General features: G+C 45.8%; 1 protein-coding gene across 3 annotated transcripts in view; it reads left to right on the top strand.

The window, feature by feature from the left end:
- Positions 1–1915: 1915 nt before the first annotated feature.
- Positions 1916–15804, top strand: part of TRMU (tRNA 5-methylaminomethyl-2-thiouridylate methyltransferase) — a 24980-nt gene continuing 11091 nt past the window's right edge. Inside the window, exons 1-3 of one of the 3 annotated variants that reach the window (XM_032644384.1) lie at positions 1916–2049; positions 5666–5831; positions 6530–6636. In XM_032644384.1, coding sequence (XP_032500275.1) covers positions 1968–2049; positions 5666–5831; positions 6530–6636 — 355 coding nt within the window. In that variant the 5' untranslated portion in view covers positions 1916–1967. Of the gene's footprint in view, positions 2050–5665; positions 5832–6529; positions 6637–15804 lie in introns of those variants that run through there. The other 2 variants (XM_032644388.1, XM_032644389.1) reach the window with 2 other exon arrangements.

Below are 15804 nucleotides of genomic sequence, written 5' to 3'. Positions count from 1 at the left end.
TCCTGGCCTTGGCACTGCGCACTGACCTCCAGCTTCCTGCTCTCCCGGCTGCTCGCCCCGTCAGTCACTGGACCTCCAGCCAGCTCTGCTCTGTCTAGGTGTCCCATCTGGGCCTCTTCCTTTGCTTTCATTTACATGCTCTTCCCTTCCCACACTCTTCTATTTGGCCCAGAAAATATTTCCGGGTTCTATCACCCCAAATCAGCCCCCCTGCCACCCTGTGCCAGGCCCCCATCCCCACCCTCACCCTCAGGCTCGCTCGTTCCTTCAGGAACAGCTGCATCTCCAGTCCGACGGCCCCAATGCACCTCACACACTGAGGCTGACCTGGCAGGCACTTCATCCTCAGGAAACATGCCACGAGACACAATCATCAAGTCCTCCACACTCTTTCTCATCCCCCATGTCCATTCCACCAGCAAGGACTGTAGATTTACCTCTAAATAACGCACCTCTCTGTCGCCACCATTTCCTTCCCATACTGTAAGTGGCTCTTTACAGGAAACTGCCCTCAGCAGGAAGCCCCTTTTCCTGTCCCTTTAGCAAAGCTATATTGTAACTAACTTTTAAACCAGGCCCCCCCATGCTCTACTCATCTCTGGCTCAAGCGCACCTTTCAAATTTTTTTTTTTTTTTTTAATTTTTGGCTGTGTTGATCTTCGTTGCTGCGCGCGGGCTTTCTCTAGTTGCGGCGAGCGGGGGCCACTCTTTCGTTGCAGTGCACGTACTTCTCATTGCGGTGGCTTCTTTTGCTGCGGAGCACGGGCTCTAGGCACGCGGGCTCAGTAGTTGTGGCTCACGGGCTCTAGAGCGCAGGCTCAGTAGTTATGGCGCACGGGGTTAGTTGCTCTGCGGCATGTGGGATCTTCCCGGACCAGGACTTGAACCCGTGTCCCTTGCACTGACAGGCAATTTGGACTCTTAACCACTGAGCTATCAGGGAAGGCCCTCAAATCTTTTTTTAATCACACAATACCTTGCCTAGCTTATCAGTTCTTTCCGTAAATCAAAGAAGTAGAAATGAAGAATAAGTAATTAACATGACCAGATCTCTTCCCCAGCTTCCCTTTCAGTAATCTCCTGAATAAACCGTGTGACCAAACTGTGAACAAGATTACATCCAGAGGAAGATCACAGTATGGTGACGACTCTGACCGCTCCCCACCTCCCCCCACACCCCCCTTCTCAATGATTGAGATTACCTCTCTGTTTCCCTTTGAAAACTCTCATGGCCGAGCAGAATCTTTGGAGGTGGTTTCTTGGGGACGCCGAGTCCCCCATCTCCCCAGACTGCCGGCATTCTGATTAAAAGCAGCTTTCCTGTCTACCATTTGTGAGTACCGATTTTGTAAGCGGAGAGCAGCAGGTCCCCCTATTCCATAACAAGACAGCTGCTGTCACGGCCTCCCAACCAGGCTCTCTGCTCAGATCCGTAGGGCAGCCACGAACATCTTCCTAGGAACGTAACTGTGATCGTGTCGCCCCTGCTCCCGCCTGGTCCGGCCCCACACCCCGTCCCCAGGCCCAGGGCCTTCGTACAGGTCCCCTTCCACCTGCTAGTCTTCCCTTCCTGCTTAGTTAAGGTAAGGCCTGCGCCCGCTGCCAGAAGAACCCCGCTGGACATCACGCCCTCGGGGCGACCTCACATCCTACTTTCGTTTACCAGCCTGTTCACAGGGCGCCCGCCTAAGCCACACACGACACACATACACACTAACGCAACAAACTCCGAGCGTCTCGGGGGAACTGCGCTCGCCAAGAGGGAAGCTGACGGCCTGGCTGGCAGGGGGCGTGGGCGGAGAGCCGGACTCGCGAACTGAAGCCGGGGAGCGGTGGGCCAGGCGGAACTCAGAACGCCGAGAACATGCTTCCGGCCGGGCCTCTTCTGCGAGAGCGCCGCCTAGGGGGCGGGACTTCCGGCGCGACGTGCCGTCGGCGGCGACTACAAGGAAAGGTGGCCGCGGGAGATGCAGGGGGCGCGGCACGTCGTGTGCGCCGTGTCGGGCGGGGTGGACAGCGCCGTGGCCGCGCTGCTGCTAAGGCGGAGAGGTGAGGCGACCGAGGGCCCAGACCGCCCCTGAGCGGCCCCTTCTCGTACAGTCCCGCCCGGTCGTGCGGCGCCCCGGCCCCTCACCTTGTGCCTGGGGGTCGGAGAGCGCGCGACCGCAGCCCCGACTGCTGGGGAGCAGTCGGGCCACCCGTTACCGACGCAGTGAAGGGGGGGTCTCCGACTTCGGGGGGCCGCGTTTCTCCCTGGCTCCGAGGCCCTGCGTCCGGGGCGATGGCGGCGGCGTCCGCACTTAGCCTGGGGAGCGCTGACCTCTGCGGACACAGCAGCCTCCGTGGAGGTCCTTCCTCTTAACGACACACGACATGGCCGTCAGGCAACGTGTGCGACAAGTACCGACGGGTGGTCTGCTTATTAAATCGCGTCTGTGGTCTTGGTTCGGTGGATGACAAACTTTTGCGCAAAAGCGCTTGCGTTTCTTCAGGCGACTAACGGGTGCCCCGGGTCGGGAGCTGAGGTGAACTGCCCGTCTGACTTCTCCGTCTGTGTGGCCCCCTCTCATTGTGAGGCCTCGTACCCCTAGTGACACTTGTGGACCCTCTGCTGTGAGCCGCCTTTCGTGCTTAGGTACTTGCAATGCAATGCAGAGTGAGTGCAAGGTTCCTGACCTGGGACGAGTGATTTAAGCGCTCCCTGTCTGTGAAGTGGAGGGAACACCTACCTCACAGGGTTACTGGACGTATTAGATAACATAATTCATACAGAGACTTAACCCCAGTGCCCAGCACATATCAGGCACTCAGAAAACAGTAGTGGTTATTAGTTCATATTATTAGTAACTGTAGCTGTTATGAAAGGTGCAATAGAAAAAGTTAAATAGCAGTATAGGCAAACTGTAGGCACATACAATTGCGAGGAAGGGGGAAGCAAAGAATCACAGAGGCGGTAGTGTTTGAGCTGAGACTTGTCGAACCCAGGTTCATGTGCCCATCGCAGAGTGAGGCTAAACAAACCGAAAGTTCGAGTTTGGAGCAGAGGAAGGTTTATTAGTTGAGGAGGTGCCAACCTGGAAGATGGGACACCTAGACTCCTCAAATCCGTGGTTGCAAGACTTGCAGGAGGAGTAGGATTTCACTAAGCAAAGATCGGGGAGGAGGAAAGCACTTCTGGCGGAGTCGGCAGCAGGAGCTGGCTCTGGCCAGAGGGAGGCGGAAGTGAGACCGTGAGGTGGCGTTTGGGGGCGGGGGCGGTTCCGAGGAGCTCCAGTTCTTCATGTCTCAGCGCGGAAAGAATTCAGCGAAAGGCAAAGTGATAGATAAGAAGGGATGTATTAGAATAGGACGTTTGTGAGGCTTACAGGCAGGCGGGCGAGAGGGTGCTGTGCCCTGAGAACTTAGTGGGTTACAGTTTTAAAATCAGAGGAAAAGTGGGGAGGGGGAAAAGACCACCTTCTTCCTCATTCTTGAGTAGACGTCAGTCTTCCATCATCAGCTCCTCCACATTGGCTGGGGGAGTTTTCTTGTCCCTACATGGTCAAGCCAGGACTGTCATGGCGCAATGAGAATTAGCAAAAAGGCGGTAACGTATGCTAAAAATGGTAAATCATCTCAGGTTTCAGTATAATGTCACCCTTTCCTTATATTTTTGTTTTTAGTACACACAGAGGAGCGTGTCCTAGGAATCATTAACTTACTGAGCTCACCGGGCAGTGTGGGTCTCATGGCCAGCATTGTTTTATTGTTTGGGGGCGTGTCTCATGCTTCTGTTGCATGGTTTTGTTACTAAGCAAGCCTGCTTGGTTTTATGGTTAAGCAAACCTGCTTTCTTGAGAGATCATTAACTTACAGGGGTCTCCCATACTTTCTTCTTTACTTACAATCCCCTAGTGGGACTATTTAATTCCCTACTTTGTCCCTTTACTCTGTCCCTATCAGAAGGAGAGGGGGGTGGAGAGGCAGGTTGAGCCCTGGTTATGCAATATGTTCTATGAGGGGCTTTCAACTGTGTTGGGTAGCAGTGTACAGCCCTTGAAGGGTTCTGACAAGGCTGACATGTTTGGGGAGATGTGGCAGGTGGCCCTGGAGAGTCTAGATATGTTATTTTACTACTTCCGGAAGGTAAGCTCTCCTTCCCAGAATCCAGACTGTACAGCTTCGTATTCCAGCTTCCTTGGGTTTTGCTCCTCCGTGGGAGAAGCTGATGGATGTAGCAAAGAAAAAGCCTGGTCCTCTCCACTCGGCATCAGGGTTTTTCCCAGTCTTGTTGGACATGCGTGTTCTGTCACATGCCTCCTGGAAAGTTAAGGACTAGCAAGGTGCTATGGTCCCATCCTGGAGTGCCAGAGCCTGTGCCCATGTAAATGGGGCACATCTCCAGAAGAAAGATGAGCAGGTAGATCAGGCTATAAAAGAGGAGACTTTTTTTTTTTTGCGGTACACGGGCCTCTCACTGCTGTGGCCTCTCCCGTTGCGGAGCACAGGCTCCGGACGCGCAGGCTCAGCGGCCATGGCTCACGGGCCCAGCCGCTCCGCGGCATGTGGGATCTTCCCGGACCGGGGCACGAACCCGCGTCCCCTGCATCGGCAGGCGGACTCTCAACCACTGCGCCACCAGGGAAGCCCAGAAGAGGGGATTTTTAAAGCTCTGGATGTGGAGTTGTGTGTTTGCTCTGCTTAAGCTCTTGTTCTCTGCTGGGCGCTGCTGGGCGCTGGGGACACGTGGGTGTATGAGACACAGCTCCATGTTTTAGTGAGCTACAGGGAGCATGGACGGGAACTACTGGCACCTAGTGTGGTGTGCACTACAAGAGAAGCAGAGTCACGTGGTTTGGGAAGCAGAGGAGGGAGGGCCTGTTACCTGCCGGGATGGGGGGGTGGTCTTGCTCATGTGACCTTTTAGTTTTTGGCAAAGCTGAGTCACTGAATATCTGTTCTTTGGAGTACTGTATTAAACCTTTTACGGTCAAATGCCCTGTCTTTCATTACATTGAGCCTACCCAAGAAACAGATTTCTCATATGTGGTAGACACCTATGTAGTCCTCAAGTTGGTCTTTCCAATATTTGGTTGGGTACTTTGTAAGCGACAGAAAAGGGAGAAAACGGTCTCAAAATATACAGATAGTACAGCCCTTACAATAAAGTAGCCAAAATTTTAAATGTCTTTATGTCTGATGACTTAGAATCTAATTCTTAGATGGTAATTGGAAATAACTTTTGAAATGAGTTTACTTTTCTGATAACTGAATGGTGGTTTTTATTTGTTTCGAAAAGTTGTGTTGAATTTCTGCTCTTCTTTCATTCAGTCACACGTTGGCTACGTCTCTGTGTGCTTGGCATTGTGCGTGGGAGCACGAAGGTGAAAAAAATGCCGCCTTGTTCATACCTTGGGGACGCGGGCAGTCAGTACAGCCCCACAGCGTATTGCGAGGATGGAGGCCTTTACAAAGTGCAGGGGGAGGGTCAGGGTGCGAGCATCAGCCGGAGAGTCAGGAACAGTTTGCACTAAGATGTAGTCAGAGCACAGAAGGCCACGTGGCAAAGGAGGGGACTGCCAGGCACCAGTGCACAGAGGCACAGGAGAGCTCAGGAGTCACTGCTTTTTCCACCCAAGGTTGATTTCATAAACTCTCTTTAATTTGTCCTTCACCCCTCCCCCAGGTTACCAGGTGACAGGGGTGTTTATGAAGAACTGGGACTCGCTGGATGAGCATGGAGTTTGCACGGCTGACAGAGACTGCGAAGATGCTTACAGAGTTTGCCAAATCCTAGACATCCCCTTCCATCAAGTGTCCTACGTGAAGGAATATTGGAATGATGTGTTCAGGTGGGTGCAGTTCCCGACGCAGAAGGCTTCCTAAGGGCAGGACTGCCGTAGTCAGCCGGGCCAGTGGCGTGCAGCCAGCACTTTTTGTTTTGGCAGTGGTGCTGAAGACTGTGTGTGGGAGGCCTCAGCCGCCCTCAGGGAGTCTGTGTTAGAGGCCAGGCCTGCATCCCAGAGCACCCCTAGCCCTTATTCCTGTTACTCTACCACCTGCCATAAGTCTCTTCAATGTCTCTGCTAAATTAGTATAAGGGAGCTAAGGCTGAGGTCTCCCACGGAAGGCTGGCTGTGACTGGTCCCTGAGGACAAATCCACTGGGCATTAGATGTCAGGCTGAAGAATCAGCTGGGGTGCTGGTTAAACAGATACCTGGACCTGGGTCTGGGATGGGGCCCTGGAACCTGCACTTGAGCAGGCGCTTCAGGTGATTCTGATGGAGGGGGTCCTTTGGGTCTTATTTTGGGAAACGGTACAGTGGGGCCTGGTGAGTGTAGGTTCAGATGGAAACTGCAGCTGTCTTTAAACAGATATTTGATGAAAATATTGAAAATGGCTCTATACTGAAGCTCTTCTGTTTTGTAGAAAATTATAGTTTTGGTAAGACAGGGAGAAACTCTAAATTAAGCAAGTAATTTAGCTGATTTATTTTTCCATAGAGTGTCTCACACTTAGAAGTGAAAAGTCTTTTTCTTTTATTCCAGTGATTTTTTAAATGAATATGAAAAAGGAAGAACTCCCAATCCTGACATAGTCTGCAACAAACATATCAAATTCAGTTGTTTTTTTAATTATGCTGTGGATAATCTTGGTAAGTAATTGGGATTATCTGCATTTGTCTTTTTAAGAATTATAAGGTTTCCGGGAGCTGAGGTCGGTTTCAACATGTATCTGTTTGATATTGGTGGTGGCTCTTCTGGATCTGAGGATGTAAAGCTCAAATTTGAAGAGATCAACCCAGCCTTGGACAAGTATTTTCCATTAGACTCCAGAGTGAGAATCATAGCTGAGCCAGGCAGATAACCGTGTTGCATCAGCTTTCAAGCTCACAGTTAATGTCATTGCAAAAAAACCTCACATTAGAGGAGCAGACAGGCTCTGATGGTAAAGGTGAGTCCAGTGAACAGACCTTTATGTATTACGTGAATGATGGAGTCTGTGGATCTTTCAGCTGCATCCTTTATGACCATGCACACAGGAAGCCCCTTCTGCAGAAGAGCCCCAAACCAGATGGGGAGTATTATCCATCCAGCATCTGGAGACTGACCTATGATGACCCCGATCGCATTGTTGAGCGCTGTAACTTGCCCGAGATGCATATGGGAGATTGGATGCTCTTTGAAAACATGGGTGCTCACACTGTCGCTGCTGAATCCACTTCAGTGGATTCCAGAGGCTGACCATCTACCATGTGATGTCAGGGCCCACGTGGCAACTGATACAGCAAATCCAGAACCACAGCTTCCTACCCAAATGAGAGGAGCAGGATGGTGGCACTGTGCCTGTGTCCTGTGCTTGGGAGAGTAGAATGGTCACCCAGCCTGTGCTGCAACTTGTGTTGACGTGTAGACACCATTCTCGTAGCTGTTAACTGTGAGTTTAGCTTGAACTAAGGGTTTGGGGGGACCATTTAACTTAGTTTCTGCAAGGTTTGAGATTTCTGTGTGAGTAGGCTTGGCACAGATGCGGCAATATGGAAGCCCGGGAGGTGGGGTCACACTTATGTGTGTTCCTGTGGAAACTATTGCGATATTTGTTCTATGTGGATTTTTATTCACTTCTCAAACATGCTACTAAAGAGTGCCCTCGACTGCTGAGCAAATGTTTGTAGCTTGTGCAATGGCAGGCAGAATGGACCAGAAGCTTAGTGTTGTGACCTGTTTAAAAAAATAATAAAGTATCTTGAAATTAAAAAAGGAGAATATCATAAGATTTTCAGAGAAAGCCAGGAGTCAAAGCCTTGTAAGCAGTTTCATCTTGCAGAAGGAAAGGAAGCAGTGAAAACGATAGTATTTTGTATTTCACTGGATAAGAAAGAACTGTCTGGCGATGCACAAATGATAGGATCCCCGGGGGGACACAGTGCGTCTTTGTCACGGGCCGCACAGCCATAAGGACTAGCACAGTGGATTTCTGGAGAACCAACCTCAGAAAACCCTGAGGAAAGAAGTGTTGGATCACTGGCGAGAGCTGAAAGGTGAGGCCCCCAGACCCTGCCGGCAGGTTCGGCTTTGCTCAAAGCAGCTCTAGTTCCAGATGTGGTTATATTTAGTGGAAGTTTCAGGAGCCCTAATTCAGAACTTAAGAAACTCGGCATTTAGTTTCTTATTAGTCATCCTTTTTGCTGGTCCTACTGAGACCTTTTCTCTTGCTTTAAAAGCAGGTGTCTGCTTTGTCTCAGAAACGGGTCTGGGTCTGTAGCTGATTCTGGGTCCTGGGTCTGTTTCGTTTCTCTGGTTTGGAGCCATGTCTTAGTGGCCTGTTCGGAAAGCCCGTTTCTGCTCAGGGTCCTGCCGCCACCGACAGCTTGCCTACAGATCGTGTCTGTTCCCAGCTTCCTGCCTTCTCATTCCCATCGGCCTGGTGGGACATCCCCATTCCTGTTTGTTGAACCCCCTGCTGCTGACCTGCTTACTTAGGCTCCTCGTGGTATCTGTTGCTGTGCTTTTGTGAATTCAGGTTCTTTTTCTTGTCCCCTGCTGTCAGGGCCACCATAATGAGCTTCTGGAGCACTGGATGCTGGTCTTTCACATTGTTCTGGCCCATTGCAGCCCACCCTGCCACATCTGGCCATGTGCCAAGACATGCTGTGTGCCAGTGGCCCAGTGGGGTCACAGGACCACTGGCCACTCTGTCCTGTCAGCACTTTGCAATGACTTAAAAGGGGACAGAGTCAGCTTGCCAACCCAATATGCAAGTGACCTGCCACTGAGACGACAATGATGAAAAGTCGGTTCATGGAGTTAGGTTATTTTTTACTAAAAACGCCTATGAGAACTATGAATTGAAGTCCTAACAAATTTGAATGCTGGGCTAACACCAATAACATGAAACTGAGTAGAGATAAATGCAAAGTTTGCTAGCTAGGTTCAGTAATTAAATCTCCTGGTACAGGATTGGGAGTCGATCTAGGGCCTTGAGGGGCCTCGAGCTGACTGTGAGCCTGCAGTCTGACATCAGAGCCAGTGCAGCCCAAGTTTGCCTTGTGGTCAGGACATCCAAGGAAGGGGGAGGGGTCCGCTGGGGTCCACACTGGGCAGCCTACGTCTAGTGGCTGCATCTAGTTCCAGTTTACTCGAGAAAAAGAGTGACAGGCTCATGGAGCGTGAGTTGGTTTTTATTTTGAGAGTGTGGGAAATACTCCATCTGACGATACTTTGGGGCCATCATAGCAGCACGCAAGCATGTGACTCAGAATCACATTCTACCTTGGGACCCCAGAGGCCAGAGCTGGGGTGTGCAGGAGAAAGATTTCACTCGGGGGAGGCACAAACAGCTCTTCACGGGGAATGATGCTTGCCTTTGTAGAGCTTGAAGCTCCTTGTCACCTTAGCTATTCAGGGAGCCCCTAGGTGGCCATCTGTTAGGGATGCTTTGGAAGAATTTCTCCGGTAAATGTTTCTGAGTCTGAATTTACTGTGTGAACAGTACAACACAGAATAAAAATATTCGAAACCTAGACCTCTGAAATCTTAGGGCTTCTCACAAAGAATCCTACATTTTTGCAGTGTAACTGGTGGTTCTTTAAGGAAATAAAGTGTTTTTTTTTCTCTATTAGAAAACCAATCAAGATTTAATAATGTGTTCCTAAGTGTGCTTTTTCAAGTAGTTAATATGCAGCCGTTAATTCTTACTGTGTCTTTTGTTTTACACTGAGCTACTTTGGTTGGTTACATACTGAATCAGTTTTGCTGCACCTTCCTGGAAAAAGTCTCTTGCAATACGAAATGTCTGAAATTTTCACACAGTGCAAAGGTTATGGATTAATATGTGCCTTGGTAGGTTCTTTCACTTTTTTGCATTATGTGGAAAGAAGATATTGACTATGCTGCATGGTCCTTCACTGTTATAAAAATAATATGTATTTATTAAAGAAAATTTAAAACTCAGAAGAGTAAAAAAGATAAGGGAAAGTGCCACCTATAATTTCACCTCCCAGAATCAAAGGAGGAGACTTTCTGATATTTGTCTTCATTTTTTTCTGTACATTAAAAAAAGTAGAGTCATAAACTTTCTTTCCCTACTGAACAATATCATAAGCATTTTCCATTAAAAATTCTGTGTGAGTGGCACTGTTATTATGGCAATGGCACTTTAATTTACTTAATATTCTCGTGGTGTTGAACGTTTCAGTTGTTTTCAGTTTTTCCTTAGTATAAGAAACACTGAAATTAGCTTTCTGTACTTAAATCTTTGTGTGCATATCTGAATTTTTCCTTAAGCTAGAATGAATGGATAGATATTAACTTTAGAAAGACTCTTAGAGATGCAGTGAAATCTTGTAGCAAGATTATATCAATTTAGAGACCTAAAGGCTGCTTATTTAATGGAATTTCAGGTGTGCCTTTATTCCCTGGGATCTGGGTGTTTGGGAGTGGGGCAGGTAATCTGCACAGACTGCCTGGTGTGAGACCTGGCGTCTGTCTGCTGCTTGGTGCACCCTGGGCTCCAACTGGCCAAGGCCAGCAAGTGCAAGTCTAAAATTTGATCCTCGGGACTTCCCTGGTGGTCCAGTGGTTAAGACTTGTGCTTCCACTGCAGGGGGTGCGGGTTCAATCCCGGGTCAGGGAACTAAGATCCCACATTCTGTGTGGCACAACCAAAAATATTTTTTAAATAAAAATTTCAAAAATAAGGGTGGGGCTAATGGCAGACTCCGGGAGGGCTAATCCAAGGAGTACTTCCCAGAACTTCTGCTGCCAAAGTCCTTGTCCTTGTGGTGAGCCACAGCTGCCCCCCGCCTCTGAAGGAGACCCTCCAACACTAGCAGACTGAGCTCTGCCCACCAGAGCAGCACCCAGCCCTACCCACCACCAGTCCCTCCCATCAGGAAGCTTGCACAAGCCTCTTAGATAGCCTCATCCACCAGAGGGCAGACAGCAGAAGCAAGAAGAACTACAGTCCTTCAGCCTGTGGAACAAAAACCACATTCACAGAAAGATAGACAAAATGAGAGGACTATGTACAAGATGAAGGAATGAGATAAAACCCCAGAAAAACAAATAAATGAAGTAGAGATAGGCAACCTTCCAGAAAAAGAATTCAGAACAATGATAGTGAAGGTGATCCACGACCTCGGAAAAAAAAATGGAGGCAAAGATCGAGAAGGTGCAAGAAATGTTTAACAAAGGCCTAGAAGAATTAAAGAACAAACAAACAGATGAATAATAACAATAACTGAAGTGAAAACTACACCAAAAGGAATCAATAGCAGAATAACTGAGGCAGAAGAATGGATAAGTGACCTGGAAGACAGAATGGTGGAATTCACTGCCATGGAACAGAGTAAAGAAAAAAAGAATGAAAAGAAATGAAGCCTAAGAGACCTCTGGGACAACATTAAACACACCAACATTCACTTTATAGGGGTCCCAGAAGGAGAAGAGAGAGAGAAAGGACCTGAGAAAATATTTGAAGAGATTATAGTCGAAAACGTCCCTAACATGGGAAAGGAAATAGCCATCCAAATCCAGGAATTACAGAGAGTCCCAGGCAGGATAAACCTCAGGAGAAACACGCCGAGATACATAGTAATCAAACTGACAAAAATTGAAGACAAAAATTATTAAAAGCAACAAGGGAAAAATGACAACATACAAGGGAACTCCCATAAGGTCAACAGCTGAATTCTCAGCAGAAACTCTATGAGCCAGAAGGGAATGGCATGATATATTTAAAGTGGTGAAAGAGAAGAACCTATGACCAAGTACTCTACCCACCAAGGATCTCATTCAGATTTGACAGAGAAATCAAAAGCTTTACAGACAAGTGAAAGCTAAGAGAATTCAGCACCACCAAACCGGCTTTACAACAAATGCTAAAGGAACTTCTTTAAGTGGGAAACACCAGAGAAGAAAAGGACCTACAAAAACACAAACCCATAACAATTTGAAAAAATGGTCATAGGAACATATATATCGATAATTACCTTAAATGTGAATGGATTAAATGCTCCAACCAAAAGACACAGGCTCATGCAATGGGTACAGAAACAAGACCCATATATATGCTGTCTACAAGAGACCAACTTCAGACCTAGGGACACATATAGACTGAAAGTGAGGGGATGGAAAAAGAGATTCCATGCAAATGGGAATCAAAAGATACCTGGAGTACCAATACTCATATCAGATATAATAGACTTTAAAATAAAGAATGTTGCAAGAGACAAGGAAGGACACTACATAATGATCAAGGGATAAATCCAAGAAGAAGATATAGCAATTACAAATATATATGCACCCAACATAGGAGCACCTCAATACATAAGGCAGATGCTGACAGCTATAAAAGAGGAAATTGACAGGAACACAATAATAGTGGGGGACTTTAACACCTCACTTACACCAATGGACATATCATCCAGACAGGAAATTACTAAGGAAACACAAGCTTTAAATGACACAATAGACCAGATAGATTTAATTGATATTTATAGGACATTCCATCCAAAAACAGCAGATTGCACTTTCTTCTCAAGAGCACATGAAACATTCTCTAGGATAGATCACATCTTGGGTCACAAATCAAGCCTCAGTAAATTAAAAATAATTGAAATCATATCAAGCATCTTTTCCAACCACAATGCTATGAGATTAGAAATAAATTGCAGGGGAAGAAAAGTAAACACAAACACATGGAGGCTAAACGGTATGTTACTAAATAACCAAGAGATCACTGAAGAAATCAGAGGAAATCAAAAAATACCTAGAAACAAATGACATGGAAAACACAATGATCCAAAACCTATGGGATGCAGCAAAAGCAGTTCTAAGAGGGAAGTTTATAGCAATATAGTTCTACCTCAAGAAACAAGAAAAAGCTCAAATAAACAATCTAACCTTACACCTAAAGCAACTAGAGAAAGAAGAACAGACAAAACCCCAAGTCAGTAGAAGGAAGGAAATCATAAAGATCAGAGCAGAAATAAATAGAAACAAAGAAAACAATAGCAAAGATCAATAAAACGAAAAGCTGGTTCTTTGAGAAGATAAACAAAATTGATAAACTTTTAGCCAGACTCATCAAGAAAAAGAGGGAGAGAACTCAAATCAATTAAATTAGAAATGAAAAAGGAGAAGTTACAACAGACACCACAGAAATACAAAGCATCCTAAGAGACTACTACAAGCAACTCTATGCCAATAAAATGGACAACCTGGAAGAAATGGACAAATTCTTAGAAAGGTATAACCTTCCAAGACTGAACCGGGAAGAAATAGAAAATATGAACAGACCAATCACAAGTAATGAAATTGAAACTGTGATTAAAAATCTTTCAACAAACAAAAGTCCAGGACCAGATGGCTTCACAGGTGAATTCTATCAAACATTTAGAGACGAACTAACACCCATCCTTCTCAAGCTCTTCCAAAAAATGGCAGAGGAGGGAACACTCCCAAACTCATTCTACGAGGCCACCATCAGCCTGATACCAAAACAAGACAAAGATACTACAGAAAAAGAAAATTACAGACCAATATCACTGGTGAATATAGATGCAAAAATCCTCAACAAAATACCAGCAGACAGAATCCAACAACACATTAAAAGGATCATATACCATGATCAAGTGAGATTTATCCCAGGGATGCAAGGATTCTTCAGTATACACAAATCAATGTGATACATCATAGTAACAAATTGAAGAATAAAGACCATATGATCATCTCAATAGATGCAGAAAAAGCTTTTGACAAAATTCAACACCCATTTATGATAAAAACTCTCCAGAAAGTGGGCATAGAGCGAACTTACCTCAACATAATAAAGGCCATATATGACAAACCCACAGCCAACATCATTCTCAATGGTGAAAAACTGAAAGCATTTCCTCTAAGATCAGGAACAAGACAAGGATGTCCACTCTCGCCACTATTGTTCAACATAGTTTTGGAACTCAGCAATGGCAATCAGAGAAGAAAAAGAAAAGGAATTCAAATTAGAAAAGAAGAAATAAAACTATCACTTTGCAGATGACATGATACTATACATAGATAATCCTAAAGATGTCACCAGAAAACTACTAGAGCTAATCAATGAATTTGGCAAGGTTGCAGGAAACAAAATTAATACACAGAAGTCACTTGCATTCCTATACACTAATGATGAAAAATCTGAAAGAGAAATTAAGAAAACAGTCCTATTCACTGTTGCAACAAAAAGAATAAAATACCTAGGAATAAACCTACCTAAGAAGGCGAAAGACCTGTACTCAGAAAACTATAAAGACCTGTACTCAGAAAAAATAAAACACTGAGGAGGGCTTCCCTGGTGGTGCAGTGGTTGAGAGTCTGCCTGCTGATGCAGGGGACACAGGTTCGTGCCCCGGTCCGGGAAGATCCCACATGCCGCGGAGCGGCTGGACCTGTGAGCCATGGCCGCTGAGCCTGTGCATCCGGAGCCTGTGCTCCGCAACGGGAGAGGCCACAGCAGTGAGAGGCCCGTGTACAGCAAAAAAAAAAAAAAAAAAACACTGATGAAAGAAATCAAAGATGACACAAACAGATGGAGAGATATACCATGCTCTTGGATTGGAAGAATCAATATTGTGAAAATGACTATACCACCCAAAGCAATCTACAGATTCAGTGCAGTGCCTATCAAATTACCAATGGCATTTTTTACAGAACTAGAACAAAAAAATCTTAAAATTTTTGTGGAGACACAAAAGACCTCAAATAGCCAAAGCAATCTCGAGGGGAAAAAAAGGAGCTGGAGGAATCAGGCTCCCTGACTTCAGACTATACTACAAAGCTACAGTAATCAAGGCAATATGGTACTGGCACAAAAACAGAAATATAGATCAATGGAACAGGATAGAAATCCCAGAGATAAAGCCACACACCTGTGGTCAACTAATCTATGACAAAGAAGGCAAGGATATACAATGGAGAAAAGACAGTCTCTTCAATAAGTGTGCTGGGAAAACTGGACAGCTACATGTAAAAGAATGAAATTAGAAAACTCCCTAACACCATACACAAAAATAAAATGGATTAAAGATCTAAATGTAAGACTGGACACTATAAAACTCTTAGAGGAAAACATAGGAAGAACACAATATGACGTAAATTACAGCAAGATCTTTTTTGATCCACCTCCTAGAGTAATGGAAATAAAAACAAACAAGTGGGACCTAATGAAACTTAAAAGCTTTTGCACTGCAAAGGAAACTATAAACAAGACAAAAAGAGAACCCTCAGAATGGGAGAAAATATTTGAAAACGAATCGACAGAGAAAGGATTAATCTCCAAAATGTACAAACAGCTCATGCAGCTCAATATTAAAAATACAAACAACCCAGTCAAAAAATGGGCAGAAGACCTAAATAGACATTTGTCCAAAGAAGACATACAGATGGCCAAGAAGCACATGAAAATCTGCTCAACATCACTAATTATAAGAGAAATGCAAATCAAAACTACAATGAGGTATCACCTCATACCAGTTAGAATGGGCATCATCAGAAAATCTAGAAACAACAAATGCTAGAGAGGATGTGCAGATAAGGGAACCCTCGTGCATCTCGGTGGGAATATAAATTGATACAGCCACTATGGAGAACAGTATAGAGGTTCTTTAAAAAACTAAAAATATAATTACCATATGATCCAGCAATCCCACTACTGGGCATATAACCAGAGAAAACCATAATTCAAAAAGACACATGCACCCCAATGTTCACTGCAGCACTATTTACAGTAGCCAGGTCATGGAAGCAACCTAAATGCCCATCAACAGACGAATGGATAAAGA

Source organism: Phocoena sinus, chromosome 10, assembly GCF_008692025.1.
Source record: "Phocoena sinus isolate mPhoSin1 chromosome 10, mPhoSin1.pri, whole genome shotgun sequence".
In the NCBI taxonomy this organism is placed as follows: domain Eukaryota; kingdom Metazoa; phylum Chordata; class Mammalia; order Artiodactyla; family Phocoenidae; genus Phocoena; species Phocoena sinus.
Note: the sequence above shows the minus strand (reverse complement) of the source record. Positions and strands in the feature narration are given on the sequence as shown.